This window comes from Bos grunniens, chromosome 7 (assembly GCF_055505025.1).
Source record: "Bos grunniens cultivar Pamir isolate PY7600 chromosome 7, Bosgru_T2T1.0, whole genome shotgun sequence".
Taxonomy (NCBI): Eukaryota; Metazoa; Chordata; class Mammalia; order Artiodactyla; family Bovidae; genus Bos; species Bos grunniens.
In genome coordinates, this window is record NC_141171.1 from 71,657,708 (window position 1) to 71,679,046 (window position 21,339).

The window sequence follows — 21,339 nt, forward strand, 5'->3', positions numbered from 1 at the left end:
TTGTCTTTTTAGTGTCAAGAATTCACTGGATGTTTAGCCAGATGGTCATGTGTTTTTTTTCTGTGTGTTTGAGATGTAGATAAAACTGACCCAGTTCTCAAAAGTCAAGCTGCTGCCAGTTGAATAGCCTAATGTGTAATGAAAGCTGGCCTTTCTGTTCACTTATCATAATACTGTATTTATTGTCATTCTCTGATCTTTTTCAGAGAAGGAGAGAAGAGAGCTCTAGACTAAAGGAGGAGGGAAATGAGCAGTTTAAGAAGGGAGGTAAGATGTGTTTTCAGCACTGATGCTGGCTGTCTTGACTCATTCTTTTGTAGAGTCTGTGAAGAAACACTGAAGAATGTTTGGAAACAGCTAGCAGATCTGAACTGCTAACAATGCTGAAGAACAAAGCTCTTTGAGTTTTTGCTTTGGGAAACTCTGATCTGGAATGTTAAAAGGCTATTTGCTGCATTGCTGTCAAAAGGGGGTCTCAGTTCCTCACTTTGTGACAGTGCTGTGAATACTGGCCCAGTGCGTCCTGTGCTGCCTAAGAAGGGTTTTGCTTACACTTCAGTTGCTCTTTCAAGTTCCTTTTTCTGTAGATGCCTTAACTAGAGAGATGGTCCTTCTGCATTTCTTGTATTTGCTTAGGGATAGTTGAGGTTCATTTTTATAATTTGGGAGAACTGTTTGACCTTATTATCAAATTTGTCACATCTCAGAGTATGTATGCTTTGGATATCTAGGAGTAGTAACATCTTCCCTTTGTTATTTTTAGGTTAAAAAAATTTTTTTTTCATATATCCTGATTTATCAATTATCACTTCTTTTTTCTAAGAGAACTAAAGGTTCTCTGAAAGTTTTATCTCTTTATATTTTAGTATTAAATATTTCAAACCTGAGAAAGGAGTGACTAGGCAATTATCTTTTAGTATCCTAACTATAATTCTGTATGTGGCAAAGAATGTATGAGTTGATCACCATTTTCTCTCTAAGGTATTTAGTCAACTACTGGTTTTTAACATAGTTGCTTTTAGCTCTATAAAATGTCTCTCCAGACATTTCAGGAAAGCATTTTTAGCCTGGTTGACTCCATGAAAGCAGAATATCTTTAATGAAAAATATATAGAGTTTTTTCTTCATCCTGGGCTGTTAATTCCAGATTTTAGTCTCTTTCCTCTGTCCAACAAAACTCTTTACTAAATTGATAAGCCAAGTGAAAGGTGAATGTATAGAATGGAAAGCTATACATCCTGAGGTCATTTGGAATACAGTGATATCAGAAATAAAATCATAACGACTTCTTATATTTTCCCTTCTCCTCAGATTACATAGAAGCCGAAAGTTCTTATACTCGAGCCCTGCAGACGTGTCCCTCCTGCTTTCAGAAAGACCGGTCTGTTCTGTTTTCCAACAGAGCTGCAGCAAGGATGAAACAGGTATGTGTCTTGGACCCTGTCTTTTTCAGAAGCACATGGACTTGCACTGTGTTTGTAGGCTAGCTTCTCTCCGGAAACAAGCACAGGGGCTTTAAAGTCACTGCCTCTCTTTTCCTACCCCTATATTTCGCTGATTTAAAGGGCATGGGAAGGATAGAAGCATAATTTTGAAAAACTTAAGTCAGATTACTGTTCGTATTCCTTATTAAAGTGGCTGAGTGAATACTTTCACAGAAGGAAGCCTGGCACAGTTTCTACCAAACCAGGGTAGGTTAATGAATCAAACAGCCAAGTAGTACATGTCCTAGAATAGCTCCAGCTGCTTATTTCAGGCCTCTGAAACTTCAGATAAGACTCGAAGGGACAGGAAGCAGTGCTTGAAACTGGACTTCAAGGTGCTTATCCCTGAGATTCTGATTTTCTGTTGAAAGTATGGATATAGGGAGAAGCATCCAAGAGTTGGGGTGAAAAGTACCCTTAAATGCAAAATAGGAGTCAGGGAAAATTCAGAAGCATTTTTGTATTTCCAAAGGATTGAGAACCTGATGTTGCAGGGTGAATGTAGAGTAGAGGAGAATGTAGTGATATTTGTTTGGTATCATGTTGGTATTAAAAGTTAGATTGGTGATTTGTTGATATTCCTGTTTAGACACCATAGTAAATCTTGCTGGATTGAAATGGTGAGAGCTTGAAAAAAAAACAGTACCCCTTCTTAAAGACTACTTATATTCAAAGCACAAGGGTAGAGGTTTTTTTTACCTTTAAGCAACCACAAAGCAGGCATAAGATTGGGTGAAGTGGTTTTCTGTTTGTTTTGATCAGGTAACTATGTCATTTTCTTTTTGATGTCGACTGATGAGGGTTTTTAAAGGGGAGAGTTGGGGGGTGCACTTGAATGTTTGGACATTCAAAAAGTTTTATTTTAATCCAGGCTTGTATGTTTTGTTACTGGATTCAGTGTCCAGGGTGAAGTTTTTAATACTTTTAGAGTGATTCATGTGACACAAGAGAGGGAATAATTCTAGAGCATATAGAATATACAAACAGACATTTTGTATTAGGGGAAATAAAACAATTTTTAGATTTATTTAAAACAACATTCATTAATACGTTCTACCATCGATCAGAATTCACAACTAACGGTCTTTCCACTTAGCTGGAAAATTCTGATTTCACTTTTGCCTCTGGGAGATATCAAGCCACATTCATAGACTGGAAATTGTCATTGTGAGTTGAGATCGAGGACACCTTCAGTGTCAGAGAAAACACACCATACCCATTTGGCTCCTGAAATTTGGGATTCTTTGTTCTCACAATTACCAAAATTAGTGACATTGCTAGCATTAGGCTGCTGCTGCTGCTAAGTCGCTTCAGTCGTGTCCGACTCTGTGCGACCCCATAGACGGCAGCCCACTAGGCTCTTCTGTCCCTGGGATTCTCCAGGCAAGAACACTGGAGTGGGTTGCCATTTAGGCTAGCATTAGGCTAGTATGAGCAACTCGTTCCTAAGTTAAGAAGATGGATGGCCTTGTTAGTCTTCTGTCTGTCACAGCCGAGGGGAACTCAGACTTGCTCTGTAACTCTGACCTCTACAAGGGATAAGTTTGCTACTGGGCTCTTTTTGTTTGTTTTATTCTTTCAACTTTCATTCTTAATATTTTAAGAAGATACTAAAATTACAGACTTGGAGACTTTCAGGAATGCACTGAAATGATTTAAGGAGCCTATTCTGAGTTTAAGGAAGTGATGGGTTAACTATTTTAAGAAGAATCTCTGAAAGACAAGTTTGCAGGCTCAGCATCCCTGATTGGGTATGCCTGGCCAAGCTTTATGTTTCGCGTCTAGAGGGGGAAAAGGCAAACTTGGAGTTAGGGCAGGTTTCAGCTCTAGGCCTGACTACACAAGAGTAAACAAAGTCCCCCAAAAAATAGGTTCTAAGAATAGCTACTTGGGGGCACAAAGAATACCACCACATCAGCTGTACACACAAGTTATAGAGATTTACTTCTATATCAGAAATTTTAAAAATAACATTGTGTGTGTCAGACTTAACAGTTATCTAAAAGTTGGGAAAATACTGACTTCCAGTTTTCTATACTGCAGGACTTCTTGTTAGAGTTTTTAATATGTGAATTGCTATTTTGGACATTGGAAGAGATAATGTAGTTAGTGTTTCCCAGACAACTCTGGAACCTTTTTTTGCTTATTGTGGGTAAAGTACACATACTATAAAATTGACCATTTTAACCATTTTTAGATATATTCATAGTATTAGCAATGATCATCATGTCCAGTTCCAGTAATTTTTTATGACCTTAAGAAAAACCCATTAAGCAGTCACTCCCCATCCTGGAACTGTTTTTGATTGAATCCTGAAACTCATTTGGTAGACAGTGCTCTGAAATATTCTACAAAGTATTTGGCGTTTGCCATAGTAGCCATTATGGAAGTATTAAACACTTACTTGAACTAACATCTCTCTAACATTGTAGAACATTTCCAATTTGGAAAAAAATAGACATTTTAGAGCCTAGAAAAATTAAATAGCAGATGAATATCAGAGCTAGAATCTAGTTCTTTTGAGAGTCTGGTTCTCAAGCTAGAATCTAGTTCTTTTGAAATCCTGTGTTCTTTTCACTACACCATGCTTCTCAATTCAGCAAATTAAATTAGATATTTGGCAAATTCTTTTGTATTTTTGTTTGGTCAGTGAATCAATTAAGGTTCATAACTGAGACTACATGACAAGCCATGCTCTATCTGTATATGAACCACCTCTGTACTTTCTGGAAAATACCACTTTGGGTGTGATATGTAACAGTTCACCAAAGAGGAAGGTTACTCATTCAGTTATTCATGTATCAGTCATTTGTCCTGTTTATTGATAGAGTTTTCTCACTATCAACATTCTAATGTAAAATGTTGCAGGCCAATTGCAGCAGTCTTTAAATAAAGATACTTCAGGAGGAAGCTCCTTGAATAATTTGTTGCCAGGAGACTTTCAAGTCAGCTGTCAGCATAGTTTGAATTTTAGCTTGGAAGTGGCATGCATGTTTTGGTGTGATTTCCTTAAAGAGCATGCATCTATCTCTGTAAGCAATTATTAATGATCAGTTTATGTCATTGAGCCTTTAAGCTGTTGAGACAGAATTAGGGTGACACATATTAATGATCTATTTCCTTTTAGGAGAAGAAAGAGATGGCCATCAGTGACTGCAGCAAAGGTACAGCTTTTTGGTCTTGTACATGTTAACATACAAGAGCATTACCTCAGCTGTCTGCTGAGTTGTGACTGACTCTTTTGTGACCCCATGGACTGTAGCCCACCAGGCTCCTTCGACCATGGGGTTCCCAGGCAAAGAATACTGAAGTGGGTTGCCATTTCATTCTCCAGGGGCTCTTCCTGACCCAGGGATTGAACCTTTGTCTCCTGCTTTGGCAGGTGGAGTCTTTACCACTGAGTCACCTGGAAAGCCTGTTAGTTCAGCTAGACAGCAAATACAGAGGCTCTCAGCCAGGTGTGTACTTGTACACATGCACCCTTCTGGGGCTGCTAAATGAGAAGCTTTGGGTCTTTCTCGGAGGTGTACTGTGCAGTAGTCATCTTAGTGAAAGCATTTTTTGAATGGATAGTTCAGTCAGTTTATCCTGTATTGGTAGATATGTGGAGAAAATTTAAACCTACCTTGGCCACAGAAACAGTATATACTTCTTGTGTGCTTGCCTTTGAAATGAAGATCTCAGTTGTTGCTGGGGCTTCTGAATCTGTGTGCTTGGTTAGTGGTGGTGGTTGCTCTTAGGAAAATGGTACTCCATTCAGATGTTGTACTTAATCCAAATCTCCTTGCCATCATTTTTTATCAAGTTCAACACAGTGAACAGTCTTTGTCATCTGATGTCTGAGTTCCATAATGATCTTTGCATTCTACCACCTCATAGAGACAGCTCCAGACATAGGGTCATTATTGTTTTTGTTTTTTTTTCCCCAAAATTTCCTGACAGGCCAGATGGTTGTCTTGTCTTTATAACCTGCTTGGTGTGGGAAACACACATAATCTTGTTCCTTGCATCTTGCTACTCGCACGAGTTTTTTCAAGCTAATATTGTTTTTTAAATTTGTATTTTCTTTTCCATTTTGGATAATATTTTCTCTGAGAGAATCAGATTTTAAAAGAACTTTATTTTAAAAAAAAAAGAAGAAGAAGAACCTTATATATTATCTAATCCTTCTCTCAGACCAAGCATGAATTCCCTCAATTGTTTTGTTTCTTTCGATTTTTTAATAACATTAACTAGTCACCCTCTCTTCTTTATACTTGGCAATTCATTAGAGTCTCTGAATGAAACTTAACACATTAGGATCCAGCAAACTTATTCTGATCTATTACTGTCTTCAGCTGGAACTAATTCTAAATGTACTGTTTTGTTTGGAAGAAGGTATTTAACCTTAATCTCTGTGAGATGTGTGGGTTTGACGAGTTTAAATTAGGAACAAGCTGCGATTTTCAGAGTTCTTTTCTTGGTAACCAAATGGAGAGAAAATGGCTTGTAAGCTGATTAGCGGGGAATATACTAGAAAACTACATTTCTAGCTGTCGCTCTCAGTCTAGGAGCCAAGAGAATGAGAGGAAGTGGGGGGAAGTGTTTGTTTTCCAGATTTGTTTTTGGTTTTGGTTAAACCAAAATACATGTGCTTATACTTAGTTGTTATGGCTACATATGGTTTATTGAATCCATGCGCAAAATACATTAACAATAGTACAGTTTATTTGGATTAAGTAGTACAGATTATTTGGATATACAGGACCTTTCATTCCCCTGCCCCCCAAATAAACGCATGCCCACTCTGTGTACAAACTTTGGCAAAGGACTTAACTCATTTGGAGCTCTTTGCTATGAAATACTATCTAAGAAACTGTGTGAAAACTGTGGAACAGTATTTAATGCCAGTCACCTTTATGCTTTTAGCCTTAGCAGGTAAATAAAGTTTAATTCTCTATAGGGATTGAGAAAGCAAATCACAAGTTAGAGTGATAAGTTGGTGTTAGAGGTTTCTATAAAGTAGTCATAGGGAATTCCCTAGTGGCACAGTGGTTGGGACTCAGTGCTTTCAGTGCCGGGGCCCGAGTTCAGTCCTTGGTTGGGAAACTAAGATCCTGTCAGCTGTGCTGCCAGTAAGAAGAGCAATCCTGGAAGGATTCCATCTCTTCGGTCAATATTTGCATTGTTAGAAGTTATCCACTAGTTGAGAAGGGGGCAGTATAGGAGTTAAAATGTAAATTAGAGGGTTCAGTTTTTTAAAAGATGGCGTGGTAGAGGTCACTGGAGTATTTTAAGAGAATATGGTATGCTAGACTAAGGGGAGGTTGACAGTGTGTAAAGATGAAATCCTGCAGTTTATGTTCTTTCAGAAAACCTTCTCCTGAACCACTATCCCCTTCCAGCCACTGCACCATTTCTGTCATCTGCTTCATTGAAAGACTGTCTGCCTGTCTATACCGTGTGGTTTATATCTTCGGCCCTGCCCTGTAGTCTGGAGCCCTGTACCCCACTGCAAACTTGACATCTCCTTGGGACATCTGGTCCCATGGCGTAGCAGATGTGCCCAGAACAGACTCTGGTGCCTCCCAGTCCCCCACACATACATGAATGCATGAAAACAACTTGGTAGTTTTTTTCATACTAGTAAATGGCATTATTATCCATTCACTTGCTGAAACTTTAAAACCTTTGGAGTCATCCCTGAGTTATTCTCTCATTCCACATGGCTTAATTAATTAGCAAGTCCATTGGGCTCTGATTCAGAGACATTCCCTTAATCTGGCCTCTCCTTTCCATCTCCACATTTAGCAGCTTAGTGAGCACCCTCTGTCATCTGGGCTATTGCAGTGACCTCCCAGCTGTCTCACCGCTTCCACCCATACCCTTCACACTGTAGCCAAAGTGAGTTTTTAAAACTGTAAATCAGATTATGTCTTAATCTGCTTGAAACGATTCCAGTGGCTTCTTACCACACTTAAAAGGTCTAGTAAATGAACTATATTCCAATAAAAGTTATAATAAATAACTAAAATATACAATCAGCAAGGACTTACTCCATAGCACAGGAAACTCTACTCAGTACTCTGTATTAACCTAAATGGGCAAAGAATCTGAAAAAGAATAGATGTGTGTGTGTGTGTATATAACTAAATCACTTTGCTCTACACCTGAAACTAACACAACATTGTGAATCAACTGTATTACTCCAATATAAAAACTTTTTAAAAAATACAAAATAGAAAAAGTCCAAGCTCCTTTCCCTGGCCAGCAAGGCCCCCATGACCTGCTTGTTGTGTATCTTCAACCTCATCTCTTCTGCACCTCTGCCTGTCACCAAGATGCCGAAGTTATTCCTGCTTTTAGATCCTTTACTCTTTTTAGTTCTTTTTCCTATACTGTCTCCCTCAGCTTTTCAAATAGCTGGCTTCCCTCAAGTAATCCCTTTTCATATTCTTTCCACTCTTTATAAAGTCACTTATTCCCCTCTTCTTTTGAATTTACATCACCTTGTTTTATTTTTCTCTGTAGCTCTACAGCTATCTGAAATTATTTGTATGCCATCTTCTGTTGCCTCCTGGAATAGGTTAAAGCTTCATGAAGACTTGGACCTGGTCTGTTCTGGTTACACTGTACTCTGGAGGGTCACTACCCTAGGTGCATATATTAGGTATAAACAAACAGTTACTGAAACCATGAATGAATTTAAAAATGAGGATATCATTTGAAAAGAAAAAAGTTTTAGAGTCATGATACTGCTTTTTAACAGAAAAAATAAAAAACACAAAAAATAATACAAGAATGTAGTGTACTTGAACCAAAACATGGGCACCGGATTATTATAAGGCATTTGTTGTTGGATAAAAGAGAGGATATTATACACTAGTCACCTAAGGGTGTTAGAGCAAGAGTTTGAAGGAACAGTGAGGATTTAGCTAAAAATACCACCTCAGTTGTCATTATGTGACCTCCGTAGTTGAGGCCTAGAAAACGAGAGTAAATGATAGTCTGCCACTGTTCTGCCTCAGTTCTTTAACATGCACCTTCAAATTCCCTCTCACTTTTTCACTGTACACTTGAGCTCTGTTGTTCTGGATTGTTCTGAAGTGGGTGAAGGATCTAGGTGGAAACCAGGACTTGGGGTATAGACCAGGGTTGGGTAAACTACAGCCACAAGCCAAATGCAGCCTGCATGCCACCTGCTTTTGTACAGCCTGCAAGCTAAGAATGGTTTTTACGTTTCTAAATCATTGGAAATAAAATCAAAAGAGAAGTAACATGTTAGGACACATGAAAATTATGTGAGATTCAGATTTTCGTACCCATCAATAAAATTTTATTGTAATACAATCACCCTTATTTGCTTAGGCATTGTCTGTGCCTGCTTTCATGCTGCAATAGCAGAGTTCAGTAGTCGTAACAGTCTGTCCCACAAAGCCTGAAATCTTTACTACCTGCCCTTTACCGAAAAAGTTTGCTGACCCTAGGTATAACCTTTAACAAATAACTCTTCCTATGGAGCCATGAAGAATGATTATTGAGGAAACTTGATATAACTGAGGGTGTGTAGGCCCTTTTTCCTCATGGTAACAGTTACTTCTTCCCTTTTTACAGCAATTCAGTTAAACCCCAGCTATATCAGGGCAATACTGAGGAGAGCAGAGTTGTATGAGAAGACTGACAAGCTGGATGAAGCCCTGGAAGACTATAAATCCATATTAGAAAAAGACCCATCAGTACATCAAGCAAGAGAAGCTTGCATGGTAAACCTGATTTTTTACAAAAATATTTTCTATTCCTTGTGTTACTAGTCATTGAATCTTAAATAATCTTCTGAGACACAACTACATGCCATTCGTATGCTTTTGAAAAGCTTATTGGAAGGAATATGCAGGAGATAGAGCTTTGAAATGGTGGCTGCAGCGCACTGCACCCTGTACTGTTTAACCTTCATTCTAAAACTGTTGTATAAACCTTTGACCTCTAGGTTAACAAGAACTTTATTTTGTTGTTGGACTAGGGAAACCTTGTCTGCTTATAGGTGTACAGTTTAGTCGAAAGTGAGCCTTAGTATTATAGATAATAAATTTGTGGTTTTCTTTTCCTTACTCAGTCACCAAGTTTCTACTCATTGTCATATGTGCAGAACATTTCCAGTTAAACATATCCTAATCTTTTTATCCTTCTTAAAATGACTCTAGTTCTTGTCCTTGTCACTAAAAATCCTTTTCCTTCTAAATGTCATATTTTTATGTCAGTAGTAAATTAAAACTAAATATTACTTGTTTTCCTCTCTTTAAAAGTAACTGTATGTTTGTGCTTTTACCTCTATCATCACTCTTTATCTCCAATGCATAGGGTATACTCTTAAGGATTTCCTACAAAATTGGATGTGTGTCTCACTGCCCCAAAATAATAGGTGTTCAAATAAGTTTGACTGATACTGGCTTTAACTAAACAGGTTTCTTGATTGCCAGACTTTTCAGAGGGCATTAGAATGGAGAGGTCTGTCCTGAACCCAGTATGTAGCTGAGATGGCAGGAGCCAGAGAGCTACAGGCATCTTTTATTTAGCCAGACTTTTTGGTTTTGTTTTTTTAATTGAGGCTACATACCAACATTTAAAAATGGAAAGAATTTTTAAATGAATAAACTTTTATCCATTTCAAGTGGATAAAATTAAATGGATAAAAATCTAAGTTGGGCTCCTTTTGAAAGTTGGAAAATGTGGACATGTGGGCTCCTCCTTGCACTCGCACATGCTGGCGTGGGGCTGAGTGCTCCGATTACATGGCTGAGCACACCAGTGCTATTGGCTTACACCCGGTCCATTACTTATTTACGTTTCCTGTCAGTTCCCTGAGGGCATCTGAGCCCCTACTCCACAGGATCTCCCATTTAGTTCATGGGACTGTTTTTCCACCAGGCAGACCTGAGAAATGTTGACTCGTCTCCATGCATTAATATCAGTATCCTAGGTAGTTTGGGTTTTCTTTAGCTTTGTTTTTATACCCACTTGAGGTGAGTTCCTTCGGTTACAACAGGTCTTTTATTTACCTAGATATGGAGTAATCGGAGAAAGGTTCATTTGGGTAATTAAAATACATACGCAATTTGAAAGCATTTTTAATCCTTTATCTGAGTTTTAACGTATCTCTGAATGGTGTTAGGATTAACTTAAATTGGACATGAGGAAAGGGAATAGAGTACTTAAAATCTTGGCTAAATTCATGGTGGCCTTTATCCTTGTCAAATTAGTGTTAAGACAAAGGGAACCTTTTATTAAAGCTTGTTGTTATAGGCGTAAAGAATTTATTTTATCTTGAATTATTACAACGGAGTTAATACTGGAATCGCAGAGTGTGTGGGGGCAACTCTAGAGCTAAAAGTGCCCAGAGAAGATCTGTGGCTCTCAGCTGGAGGCGATCTGGTTCCGGGGGACATTTGGCTATGTGGGGGGTCACTGTGCCATGGTGGGGAGCGTCCTGTTGGCATCACTAAAGGCCGGGGGTGCTCTGACCACTGCACTGTGCACAGGGCAGCCCCGACAGCAGACTGCCCCGTCCAGACTATCGGGCCAAGGTTGCAAAACCCTAAACTGGATGATCGTTTCAGAATATCAAATATCGATCTGATGCTTTCTCAACAATTAAGTTACATAAAGAAAGGACTTCAAGTTAAAAAATACAAGTGAGCAGAAACTATTTATAAATATCAGCCATTATCCCACCACCTGAATATACCACTGTAAACATCTGATGTTTATCCTTTCAGATGTTCTGTGTGTGTGTGTGTGTATGTGTATTTTTCACCAAATTTTTATTGAGGCCCTGCTGAGTCCACTCCAGTGATCCAGGAACTGTGTATAGCATTGAACCAAACAAAACTCCTGTCTCTGTAGTGCCCCCACAGAGAAATATTTGGGATTTTTCTATAGTTGGTAGGATCATATATGTGTGCTTTAACCTGATCTCATTTTCACACAAGGTTTGTAAAAATGTTTCTCAAATTCAAAATAAAGCCAAAAGATTTTCACAACCCTGTTTTGGTGCTTTTTCCCTCAGAGATTACCTAAGCAGATTGAAGAACGCAATGAAAGACTGAAGGAAGAGATGTTAGGTAAGTCTGCCTCCCTTGCCTTCTCTTTACCATAAACAGCTCAGAAGCTGGGGGACGCAGCCATCCGTCCCTTTATTCATTAGAGGAGAACTCAACAGTTGGAAACAGCTTTGAGGCCTTTCTGTGGTTCAGTACCAGTATCATGGGGCACCAGCAACTTGGGGCTCATGAGTTCTTACTCAGTTTTGACTCTAAAGGACCAGTGTAGTTTAGAGTGGATATCAGCTTTTCAAAAACTAAACTTCCATTTTGCTTTTATTTTTTTGGTAAGTTTTCCTGCCTTCAAAATGCAAACATAATTAACTCCCGTCCCTGGGGGTGCCACCAATCTCTCTTTCAGATCATCAGTTTCATAAAAACGGTTGAGTTTGTTCACTGAGGAAACAATTTCAGTTTTTAAGTTCATTAGGATGCAATCAGTACAAGCCAGTACCCTGTGAAAACCAAGGGGATTTTTGTTTTGAAAATAACATTCAGAGGCCCTTTAGTATTTGAGAAGACATGAGAGGGTAAGAATTAGTAGTAAATGGGAAGAGGGCAAAAAACTCTGTGGGTGGAGGGTCAGGGGAAATGGTTTCATTTGACCCGTGTTTTAGTTAGTTCTTATATTGGCCAAACCGTGTTTATGGTTGGGATTAGAGGGCTCTTCATTGGAAACAGTCTGCATGACCAAGAGGAGTAAAGGTTCCTGGACAGAGACCTGCCCAGCACAGTCTGCTTAGAACCTGTGTGATAGTTGTCTGTTCATGATCTCCTGTTTATTTTCCTTATGAAGAATCTATATCATGAATTGCAGTCACATGGGCCAAAAGGAAAGATCACTTAAAATAAATTGAGCCTGACCATTTATGGCCTTTAGGAATCAGTGTCAGAAAATGAGACAAATTTCCCAAAAGATCACTGACAGAGAGTTGATTGAGGAGGAACTACTGACCCAGTAAATCCAAGTGTGGGCCCTGCTGGGTGGACTCAGACTCCCAGGAGAGCTGCTTCAGACGTGGGCAGATCTCTGGAGCCTTCCTCAGTTCTTCCAAAATTGGCTCTTTCCCTAATTTACATTTTTAATCAAATTTGACACCATGTTTGAGCCAAAAAGTTATTTTGGAGGTACTTTTTCTTCAAAGAAGGAAGAAGAGTATTCCTCACCTATTCAAAATGATTATTTATTTTAGCAAAAAGGAAAAAGGTGTTTGCATTTAGCTGAGCTGGATTTTGTGCTGAAAGAGAAGACTTGGTGAATGACCATACTGGTCACTTAGGCACTGATCTCTGGGTCCATTTTTTTTTTTTTTAATCACCATGAAACAATAAATGGATAGATATAAACTGAATCTTACTGCCATTGTCAGTTCCAGATGGAATTAAGTTCCATCTGTCCTTGTCACTCAGGTCTCATAAGCTAATGTTTCTTGTCTTGCGGTTTTGGCAGTTACTTACGTTGTTCCTTTCATGAAATAACGTAAGTTGCTTGGTAAATAATGCGTCAGTCTGTTGTTACACATCAGTAGTCTGAATGAGCGGACTCCTTTATTTTCTTCATGAATATAATGATAGTGCATAAAATACTGCTTCTTGGTAGCATCTACCATAGGAGAGCCTTAAAGGGAGAAGTCACTCTCAGCATTGTATGAGCTTCCTGATGTGTCCCTCCTCGTTACGCATGAACTAGCTTTGATTCGTGCACTTTAAGATCCTTGGAGGCTGGTCCCTCCAGATGCGCAGAGCCGTATCACTTACTCAGAAGTCCCGTGCAGGCTTTTTGCAGTGGACTGCATGACTTTTAGTTTGTTCGGTACTCTTGATTTTCTTTTCCTTTTCTGTCTGTAACTTGACTTCCTTTTTGTTGGAAATGTACCCCCCTCCTTGGGAAAAAAAGTTCTAATTGAAACTGTGAGTGGGCAGAACATACTTGCTCCTCTCTTCTTAGCCTGTCGTTTGTAAATGTCATCCTTAGAACAGGAGTGGCCATTGGTCATAGTGCCACAGTCCTTGCCAGAGAGGATGATCGTGCTGACGTTAGATTAGAGGAAAGGGGTCAGTCACTGGAGTGTTTACTGGTTTGCCCTCTTCTCTTCTCTGGGAAGACAGCCTCCCTGTTGTAGCCAGGGAACATAAGGTTTAAAAGGACTGCAGGGTATAGTCACTGGTTTGATGAGGTGGGAAAGATGCCCTGGACAGAGCATCTAGCTTCTGTTCCACCCATTCCAGATGATCTGTCTTCCCACCTCAGCTGAGAGTCTGTCCTGACCTGGAAAACCTAGAGCTGGACATGAAACTTATTGACTCCTTCAAAGGTCAAGAGCCGTGGGCGAGGTGTTGCCCCAGTGACCCTGCCTTTCTTTCACTAGCTTCCAGCTGCTCGGCACACACGGGGACTTTGTTCGTCATCCAGTCCAGCTTTCCACTTGTACCATCCCCTCCTTCCACCTTCTTGGAACATGTTACCAGTCCCCTGAGTCCTGAAGTTATTCAGGTGTTTGCTCCTGACCACTAGCATCCTAATGAGTGTGCATTTGTGAACTAAATTAAGAACACCACCTTGTATGATCCATGTTAAAAAGTGAGATTTGGAGCTGGAAGTAACTTGTTCGTGTCATTGTAAGGGTTCCTTTGACTATTCCTTCGCATTAAGGGCTTCTGTGCAAGTGATTCAGGGTCCTAGAATCTGGTCGTTCCCTCGCCTGTTACTGGCCCTGAAAGCTGCTGCAGCCAGGCTCCTTTCCCACATTTTTCTTCCTGCTGCACTCCCTAGTCCTTAGCTCAGACTGTGCACTTGCCATGTAGTGGGTCTGGCCAGCAGAGAGTCTCAGCCAGCCCGCGTTGCTGTTGCCCCTCAGTAGCGAAGGCCAGTTGGGGGTTTTCAGTGCCCTCCCTGCACTTTGCCTCATTTCCTGGTTGCTATTCCCATAGCTCCTCCTCTCGGGAGAATCACTCCTGCTGCTTTGATAGTTAGCTTGGTAAGGAACTGACTTCCACTTTCACCCAGGAGCTAATATATAAGCATTTGAATTGGGTGTAAATTTTATTTTCTGTTTTCTGTGCTGTCTCTTAATTTGCCTTTTGCTCAGAGGACATTAGGAGTCAGCTGCATGGCTTAGTTTCCTGCCTCAGAAGAGGAAATGCAGTGTCAGGATTCACTTGTGTGCAGTCTGGTTCTCCTAATAGAGGATCTATTCCACGAGGCCTCCCCCTCAGTGATCTTGAGAAGGTGAAAACAAACTGTCTTCCTGCCTCTCCTGACAGTAAGCTGACTACTGCCCAGTCACTGTCTCCAAAGAGAAGTGATGTATAACAAGTCAGTTGGTTTATTACAATGCAGTGTTGCTTGCAGACACAGAAATTCAATATTTATCAGAAGTGGATCCAGTGCCAAGCCTTGGTCTCTAGTCCTAAGTGTTCTTGTCTGAGCCCAAGCACTGTTGGACTCTTCTCTTTGCCATGGGATCTGGTCTGAGAGGTGAGATCCTTACAGTTAAGGACATGTGGACACGTTCAGGCCGAGTGGGGTACCAGGTTTGCTACAAGTGGAAAGAAGGGAACCTGATTGATTACTGCCCAGATAAGGGGCGGGTGAAATCTGGCAGCCAGTGGAGGGTGTCGGAGATGGGCCAGATGGCAGATCGTCCTGTCTGGGGTGTGCAGAAGCTGCTTGAGGCTCTGAGAGTCCAGCCTGACTGAGCAGCAGCAGGAAGTCTGAGCATGTGATCGTGTGCACAGCCGAAAGCCTGCTCTCACTGAAGGTGCTTGTCTACCACCATCGTAAACGGTAAGGGTGAGTTGTGCAGACACCACAGCTTGGTTCTGCCTTAATGTTGGGCTCTGTCTCCTTATGTCCCCATTGGTCCTACACTGATTTTAGAGCGTTGTCAAATTGAACTGTAGTTGATTTACAAAGTTGCTCAGCAGAAGAAAAAAAAATACCTGCAGTGCAGAAGAGGCAGGTTCCATCCCTGGGTTGGGAAGATTCCCTGGAGAAGGAAATGGCAACTCACTCCCGTGTTCTTGCCTGGAGAATTCCACGGACAGAAGGGCCTGGCAGGCTGTAGTCCATGGGGTCGCAAAGAGTCGGACATGACGTGACAACTAAACAGATCATCAGCACCACTGTGTTAGTTTCAGGTATACAGCACAGTGCTTAGGTATTTTTGCAGGTTATACACCATTTGAAGTTTTTACAAGATAACGGGTATAATTCCCAGTGTATCTTTTTGCTTATCTATCTTATATATAGTAGTTTGTGTCTTTTATTTCCATACCCCTAATTTCAGAGCTTCTTTACCCGACAGCATAGACATCAGCTGTTTGTTCAGTGAATAAATGGCCTCTTTCTTGTAATGTTGCACTAGCTCTCTGTCAGAACCTTTGGGTTTGTTCTTCACTTTGCCGCACAGCATTATTAACACTGAAAACTGTTCTCCAACTATCAGTGGCCTTGGCCGCACCCTCCCACTTCCTTTCAGTCCTGTGGACTTGCCGCCCTCCCTTGCCCCCGTCTCCATCCATTTTCACCGCACTGCCTACTCCCTCTGTCTCAGACCGTTGCAGTTCTGCCTGTCCTTGGTGACTGAAATGCAGATTCACGTACACAGCTCTGCCAGGTCTCCCTCCTTCCTGCCCAAGCTGGAGGGGATCATCTGCTTACTGATTCTCATAGCATTTTACGTCTTGACTCCATGTGAACTGCCTTGTGTGTATGCTTTTCCATCAGACCTAAGCTTATTTTGGTATAAAGACAGTGTCATGTATCTTTGCATCCCCACTGCACATACGTACTTGGTACATGTTGGTTAATTCAAGTCAGGTAACCTCAGGTGTTCTCTTACATGGAGACTGTTTGATCATGTGTCTTTATTACGTGTCTGGTACCTGCCAGGGATTTTATGTGCGTTATCTATTTAGCAGGCAGACTTCCCATCTTCTGTTCTGCTGGTGGTAATAGTCAAGCTATTGTGGAATGTTAGGAGGGCAGAGATACGAGAATAAAAGGAAAAAGTGATGCCACACGTGTTAGGTTGGGACCTTGGAGAAACAGAAGCAAAGATTGGATTAGAAATATGAGGGGTTTATTAGAGGGAACACCTGCGAGGGGAAGTGAGCAGAGACAGGGAACTGGACGTGACTGGGATCCCGTCAGGTCCCTGAGAGGAGTAGGGACCTGGGTCAGAGAAGTCCTGCCTTGCAGGTTAGTCCCAGGGACGCTTCAGCAAAGCCACTGGGGAGCCAACACCGCCTGTCACAGGGGCCCCTGCTCTGTTCTGCAGGGCTCGGTCACTGACTGAACAGCTGTGGGACCTGCGACCTTGGCGTGGAGGCGCCCTGCATCCAGAGAAGTGCGTGTTCTGGCTGCCACTCAGTGGAATCAGCCAGGCCAAGGTTCCCAGCTCCTTGCGGTGCAGGCGCTTCAGCCTGATGGGCAAAGCGAGGGCCGGTGCACAGCCCCTGCTCCACTCTGTCCTCAGTGTGAATACTCGTGCTCTGGTTTCACTGCCATCTCCAAGGTACAGGGGCCTCCTCACCACCTTCAGTACCTGCTCCCATCCTTCAGGGCCTCTGCCCTCCTGAAACGCCTGCCTCACACCCCCGCACGGGCCTGGGGGCTCCTCTGCACTCACCCCAATCTGTGTCTGCCTGCTAGACTGTGAGCATCTCAGAAGTTACACCAGAGTAACTCGTATTTTTTAGATCCCAGTGCCTCCTGTAGTGGACACCAGATAATACACACATTTGCCCTGGAGATTGTTGTTCCGGCCGTGGACATGGCCATGCAGTGATCCCTTCCCCCGGGTGATGGCCCCAGGCTTGGCTGACAGTCCAGAGCCTTGGGACAGGCACCTCCTTGCTTCACTCACTCTGTGTCAGAGGAGCCAAGGATTGTGCCAGCAGTGACATTTTAGTGGGCTTCTTTAAATGTTTGGTTCCCTCCCTGTCCTCTTTCTTCAGTCCCAAGACAAACTGCCAGAGTTCTGGCTGACTTGTGCTCTCCTGGGGAGGCCCTGTCTTTCCTGGCTTCCTATTCACGCATCTGTCTCCTGCCCTACATGGGGCCTCTGTGTGCTGCCCCCGGCGCGCAGGGACGAGGCCTGTGCGATGACTCTTCCTCCACACTGAGCACATGTGTTCTGGGTTTGGGAAGCCTGTCTGGAGAGTGGTCAGTCTGGGTTTCTGTGAATATGGTGAGCTTTTCTGGGGGCTAAATCTCAGACTGAGTCCAGAAGTTCTTTCCAAGAGTTCCCAGGAAAGGCCTTGGCATTTAAAAGCATGCATCTTTAAGTTCTTTATCTGGGATTTATTTCAAAGTGGGAGATCTTAGAGTAACAAAGCTGCCAACAAGGGCAGCAAGGTGAGAAGGAATCTGTACCTCTGATGAGCAGGGGTTTCTTTTTCTTTTATCCTCTTCCTCCTCTCCACTGGAAGCAGACCTGCAAGAAAAATTTAGAACCGTTTAGAAATGATTGAAATGCATATTTACTCATCTTAGCCAAGATTTTCCAAAACACCCTAGTTTCAAATATTCCATCCTGTTGCCCCACAAATCCCAGTCTCCCAAATGTCCTGGAAACTCCTACTTTTGTATAAGCTCCATGTCCCCCTTACATGGAGAATCAACATAAAAATCCATGGTTATGCTGTGTGTGTTCATTTGACTTTATGACGTGAACTCACCTGGTGATTGACAAAGAAAGCCCGAAACTCAGGGAGGGAAACTAGGCTGTTGAGGTTGATGGAGCTGTGCAGGAGAACAAGATCTCCCGTTTCCCCAGAAATGATGAGTTTGGTTTGGAAGCTGAGACTTGACTTGGAAAAGCAGGAGGCTCTTGAGTTTCAACCTCAGGTTCAGTAGAAATCTGCTGAGTGGAATTAGATTCAGCAAGTGGCTCTACTGTTTCATGGAGAACAGACTTGGAGGCGCCTCAGCCCTCCCCGCCAGGCTTGGCCTTCAGTCCCCGAGGCAGCAGCTCATCACTCAGCCCAGAGAGCCTGTCCCCTGGGGATTCTGGCCAGTGTGGCCAAGAAGCTTTGCTGTCCCAGCGGGGCCCCTTGTGCTCATCTGTGCAAGCAATGGCTCAGGTGGATGGCACTGAAATGACTGCTCTGCTGTTGGTACATTGAGGGCTGAGGGTTTCATAATTTTAAAAGCAGGAGTTTCTTTAACTGCAGAGGAATACTGTGTTTTGTAGTCAGATAGGAAGGCAGTTGGAATCTCTTGCTTCTGCCGACTCCCTGTTTTTACTGGACTCTCTGCTTTTTACGTTGCAGGTAAACTAAAAGATCTTGGGAACTTGGTTCTCCGGCCTTTTGGACTCTCCACAGAGAATTTCCAGATCAAACAGGATTCCTCTACTGGCTCCTACTCCATCAATTTTGTTCAAAATCCAAATAACAACAGATAACAAAGATAACAATAGCTTTTAAAGCTGGCTTGGAAATTGTGTGCTGCTTGGATTAGCAAGGGGAAAGGCCCTGCCAGTGTTTAACTTCTAAAAGCATCTGATCTCAGAGACAGGCTGTCTCGTAGAGCCCAGCGCTCCCTTCTCCCCCTTGTTTTACGATCAGGGTGAAATGCACTTCCTGATACAGTGAGCATAATTTGATTTCCATTTTACGGTGGTGTCTGTGCTGCTGTTGCCCTGGTTCCAGCTGTCCTTTGTTTTGTCCAGGAGAAAGCCTGCTTATCGAGACTCACCTCCCTGAGCTCCACAAACACAAACCCAGCTGGAGTCTCGTGGGCTGAGCAAACCTGCTGGGCAGAGACCACCCGGCCATGTGTGATGGGGTCCCCGCCTGCTGTCCCCTCGCCCCAATCGCACACACTGCCCTGCGTGGGCTCCAGCATCTCCTGGTTTCCTCTGGTAATAAATGCTTTCTGTGACAGTCTGAGCTGGGTTGTGAATTTTGTCCCCAAAATAACAGCTAGAGCAGAAGGCGTTCTGGCTGTAGGAGGCAGTGTTGATTTCGAGCAGTGTTACTGGAGTCCAGTCCTCCCAGAGCCTTAGCTGCCACCTTGAAGATGATCGGGAGGAGCTGAGCATCCACCATGTACTAAGATTCAGAAACCCCACCTCACAAGCTGTCCCGGGCCTCTCAAGGTTTGTGCAGATGCTTATGAAATCAGTGTTTTTGACCAAGTAACCAGTCTTACTTAAAATGGCTTCGTTTAGGAATGCTGGTATGTGAATCCCAGAACAAAACCATCTTCTCTTAGATTCCATGAACCCAGAAATTTCAAAGGTAGTTTTTTTCTAATCCTCAGTGCTGGTGAAAAGCTTTTGATTGTTATGGTTTAAGTGTTAAAAGCAGTGACATTCAGGTTTCATGTTAGAAATGAAGTACACGTATAATTCTGTAAATGACATGCAGTATGCATGCTCCCAGTGTTAAGAATTGTGCTGTTTTTTTGATCAGTTCCTCAAAGCTTCTTAGCGTCTGTTGTTAGGCAGTGCAATGATCTGCTGTATCCACAGTCTGTGGTTCGCTAAGCCTGTCTCCCAGGTTTTTTGGCAGGGGCAGCATGAGAGATCTTAGCTCCCCAACCGGGGATTGAACCCATGCCCCCTGCATTGGAAGCACTGGACCCCCAGGGAAGTCCTGTCTCCTAGATGGAAATCAGATTCTTCATGCAGTTTATCAGGGGGAAGGAAAAAGAATGTGGTTAGTTTTGCTTTGCTGTCTTTATGATAAATCTGGTATCTAATTTTTCCCAGAAGGTGTGTGAGAAATCACACACGTAGCACAGAAACCTTGGCTGAAAGCTGCATGGCCCAGCTGGCGGTGGCACATGCTCCCTGTGCAACAGTGCCCTGCTGGCCCAGCACTCCACCGACCTCTCGATCTCAGCACTACTCCACGCTCAGAACAATGATGTAAGGAGGGGACTTCCCTGGCAGTCCTGTGGTTAAGACTTCACGCTTCCACTGCAAGAGGCATGGGTTCAGTCCCTGGTCAGGGAACTAAGATCCCACGTGCCACAACGTGCTGCCAAAAAAATAAAGCAAAAAAAAAAAATTTAAAGAGCTCTTTGATTTATGTGGACTAATGTCTTGATATTTATCAATATTTATATAGAAGTTAAAATAGAAATTTTTAAAATATTCCTTTAAAATAAAATTTATTTTTTGTTAGTAAGTTATTTCATAACCACTATGAAAAGTTTTGACCTCGTAGACATCTGAAAGGGTCCCAGGAACCCTTGGGGAGCCTTGGACCACCTTGAAAGTCATTTGTCAGATTACGGTGGCCTGTATTTACCTCATGTTATAATATGTATGATTTAAAAGTCTGTGATGCTTTTGTCACCCCACAAAAAAGGTATACCAGAATAGACTTCTAAGGTAATCCACGCTGAGACATTTATTTTTATGCCAGTGACACTGCAGTGGATCACAAAAATTTTGGATCTTCTAGAATTGCCATTACTTATTCCTTACCTGCCTCCATGAATAGACCGTGAGCTTCTGGAAGGTAAGGGCCATATTTATCTTAATAGCACCTACTGCTTTACTAGAGAAGCTTAGTGAACTCTTGTTGAAGGCTGTTCCACAAGAAGTGGTCTCAGTGTGAACAATCATTCTATCCAAACGTCTCTAGGTTCTGTGGCCTTTCTTTCTTTATTTAGTGCCTGTGGTGGTTGATTGGTTTTTTGCAGCTCAAAAAGACATTTGTAGAGAGTCCCTTAAAGCCAGTCGAGCCCATGTTGTGCAGCCACGTAGAATAGCCTCAGATGGTGATCATTCACCCTGGCCTGTAAACATAATGCCTCC

The 21,339-nt window shown here is 42.3% G+C and overlaps 1 protein-coding gene across 5 annotated transcripts in view; it reads left to right on the plus strand.

Moving 5' to 3' along the window:
* TTC1 (tetratricopeptide repeat domain 1) overlaps window positions 1–19,456 on the plus strand; it is a 48,676-nt gene extending 29,220 nt beyond the window's left edge. For 3 of the 5 annotated variants that reach the window (XM_086412722.1, XM_086412720.1, XM_086412721.1), the window contains exons 3-8: window positions 207–267; window positions 1,312–1,424; window positions 4,612–4,648; window positions 9,078–9,226; window positions 11,527–11,581; window positions 18,839–19,456. In XM_086412722.1, the coding sequence (XP_086268848.1) occupies window positions 207–267; window positions 1,312–1,424; window positions 4,612–4,648; window positions 9,078–9,226; window positions 11,527–11,581; window positions 18,839–18,972 (549 nt within the window). In that variant the 3' untranslated portion in view covers window positions 18,973–19,456. The remainder of the gene's footprint in view (window positions 1–206; window positions 268–1,311; window positions 1,425–4,611; window positions 4,649–9,077; window positions 9,227–11,526; window positions 11,582–18,838) is intronic. The other 2 variants (XR_015167918.1, XR_015167919.1) reach the window with 1 other exon arrangement.
* The last annotated feature ends 1,883 nt before the right edge of the window (window positions 19,457–21,339 follow it).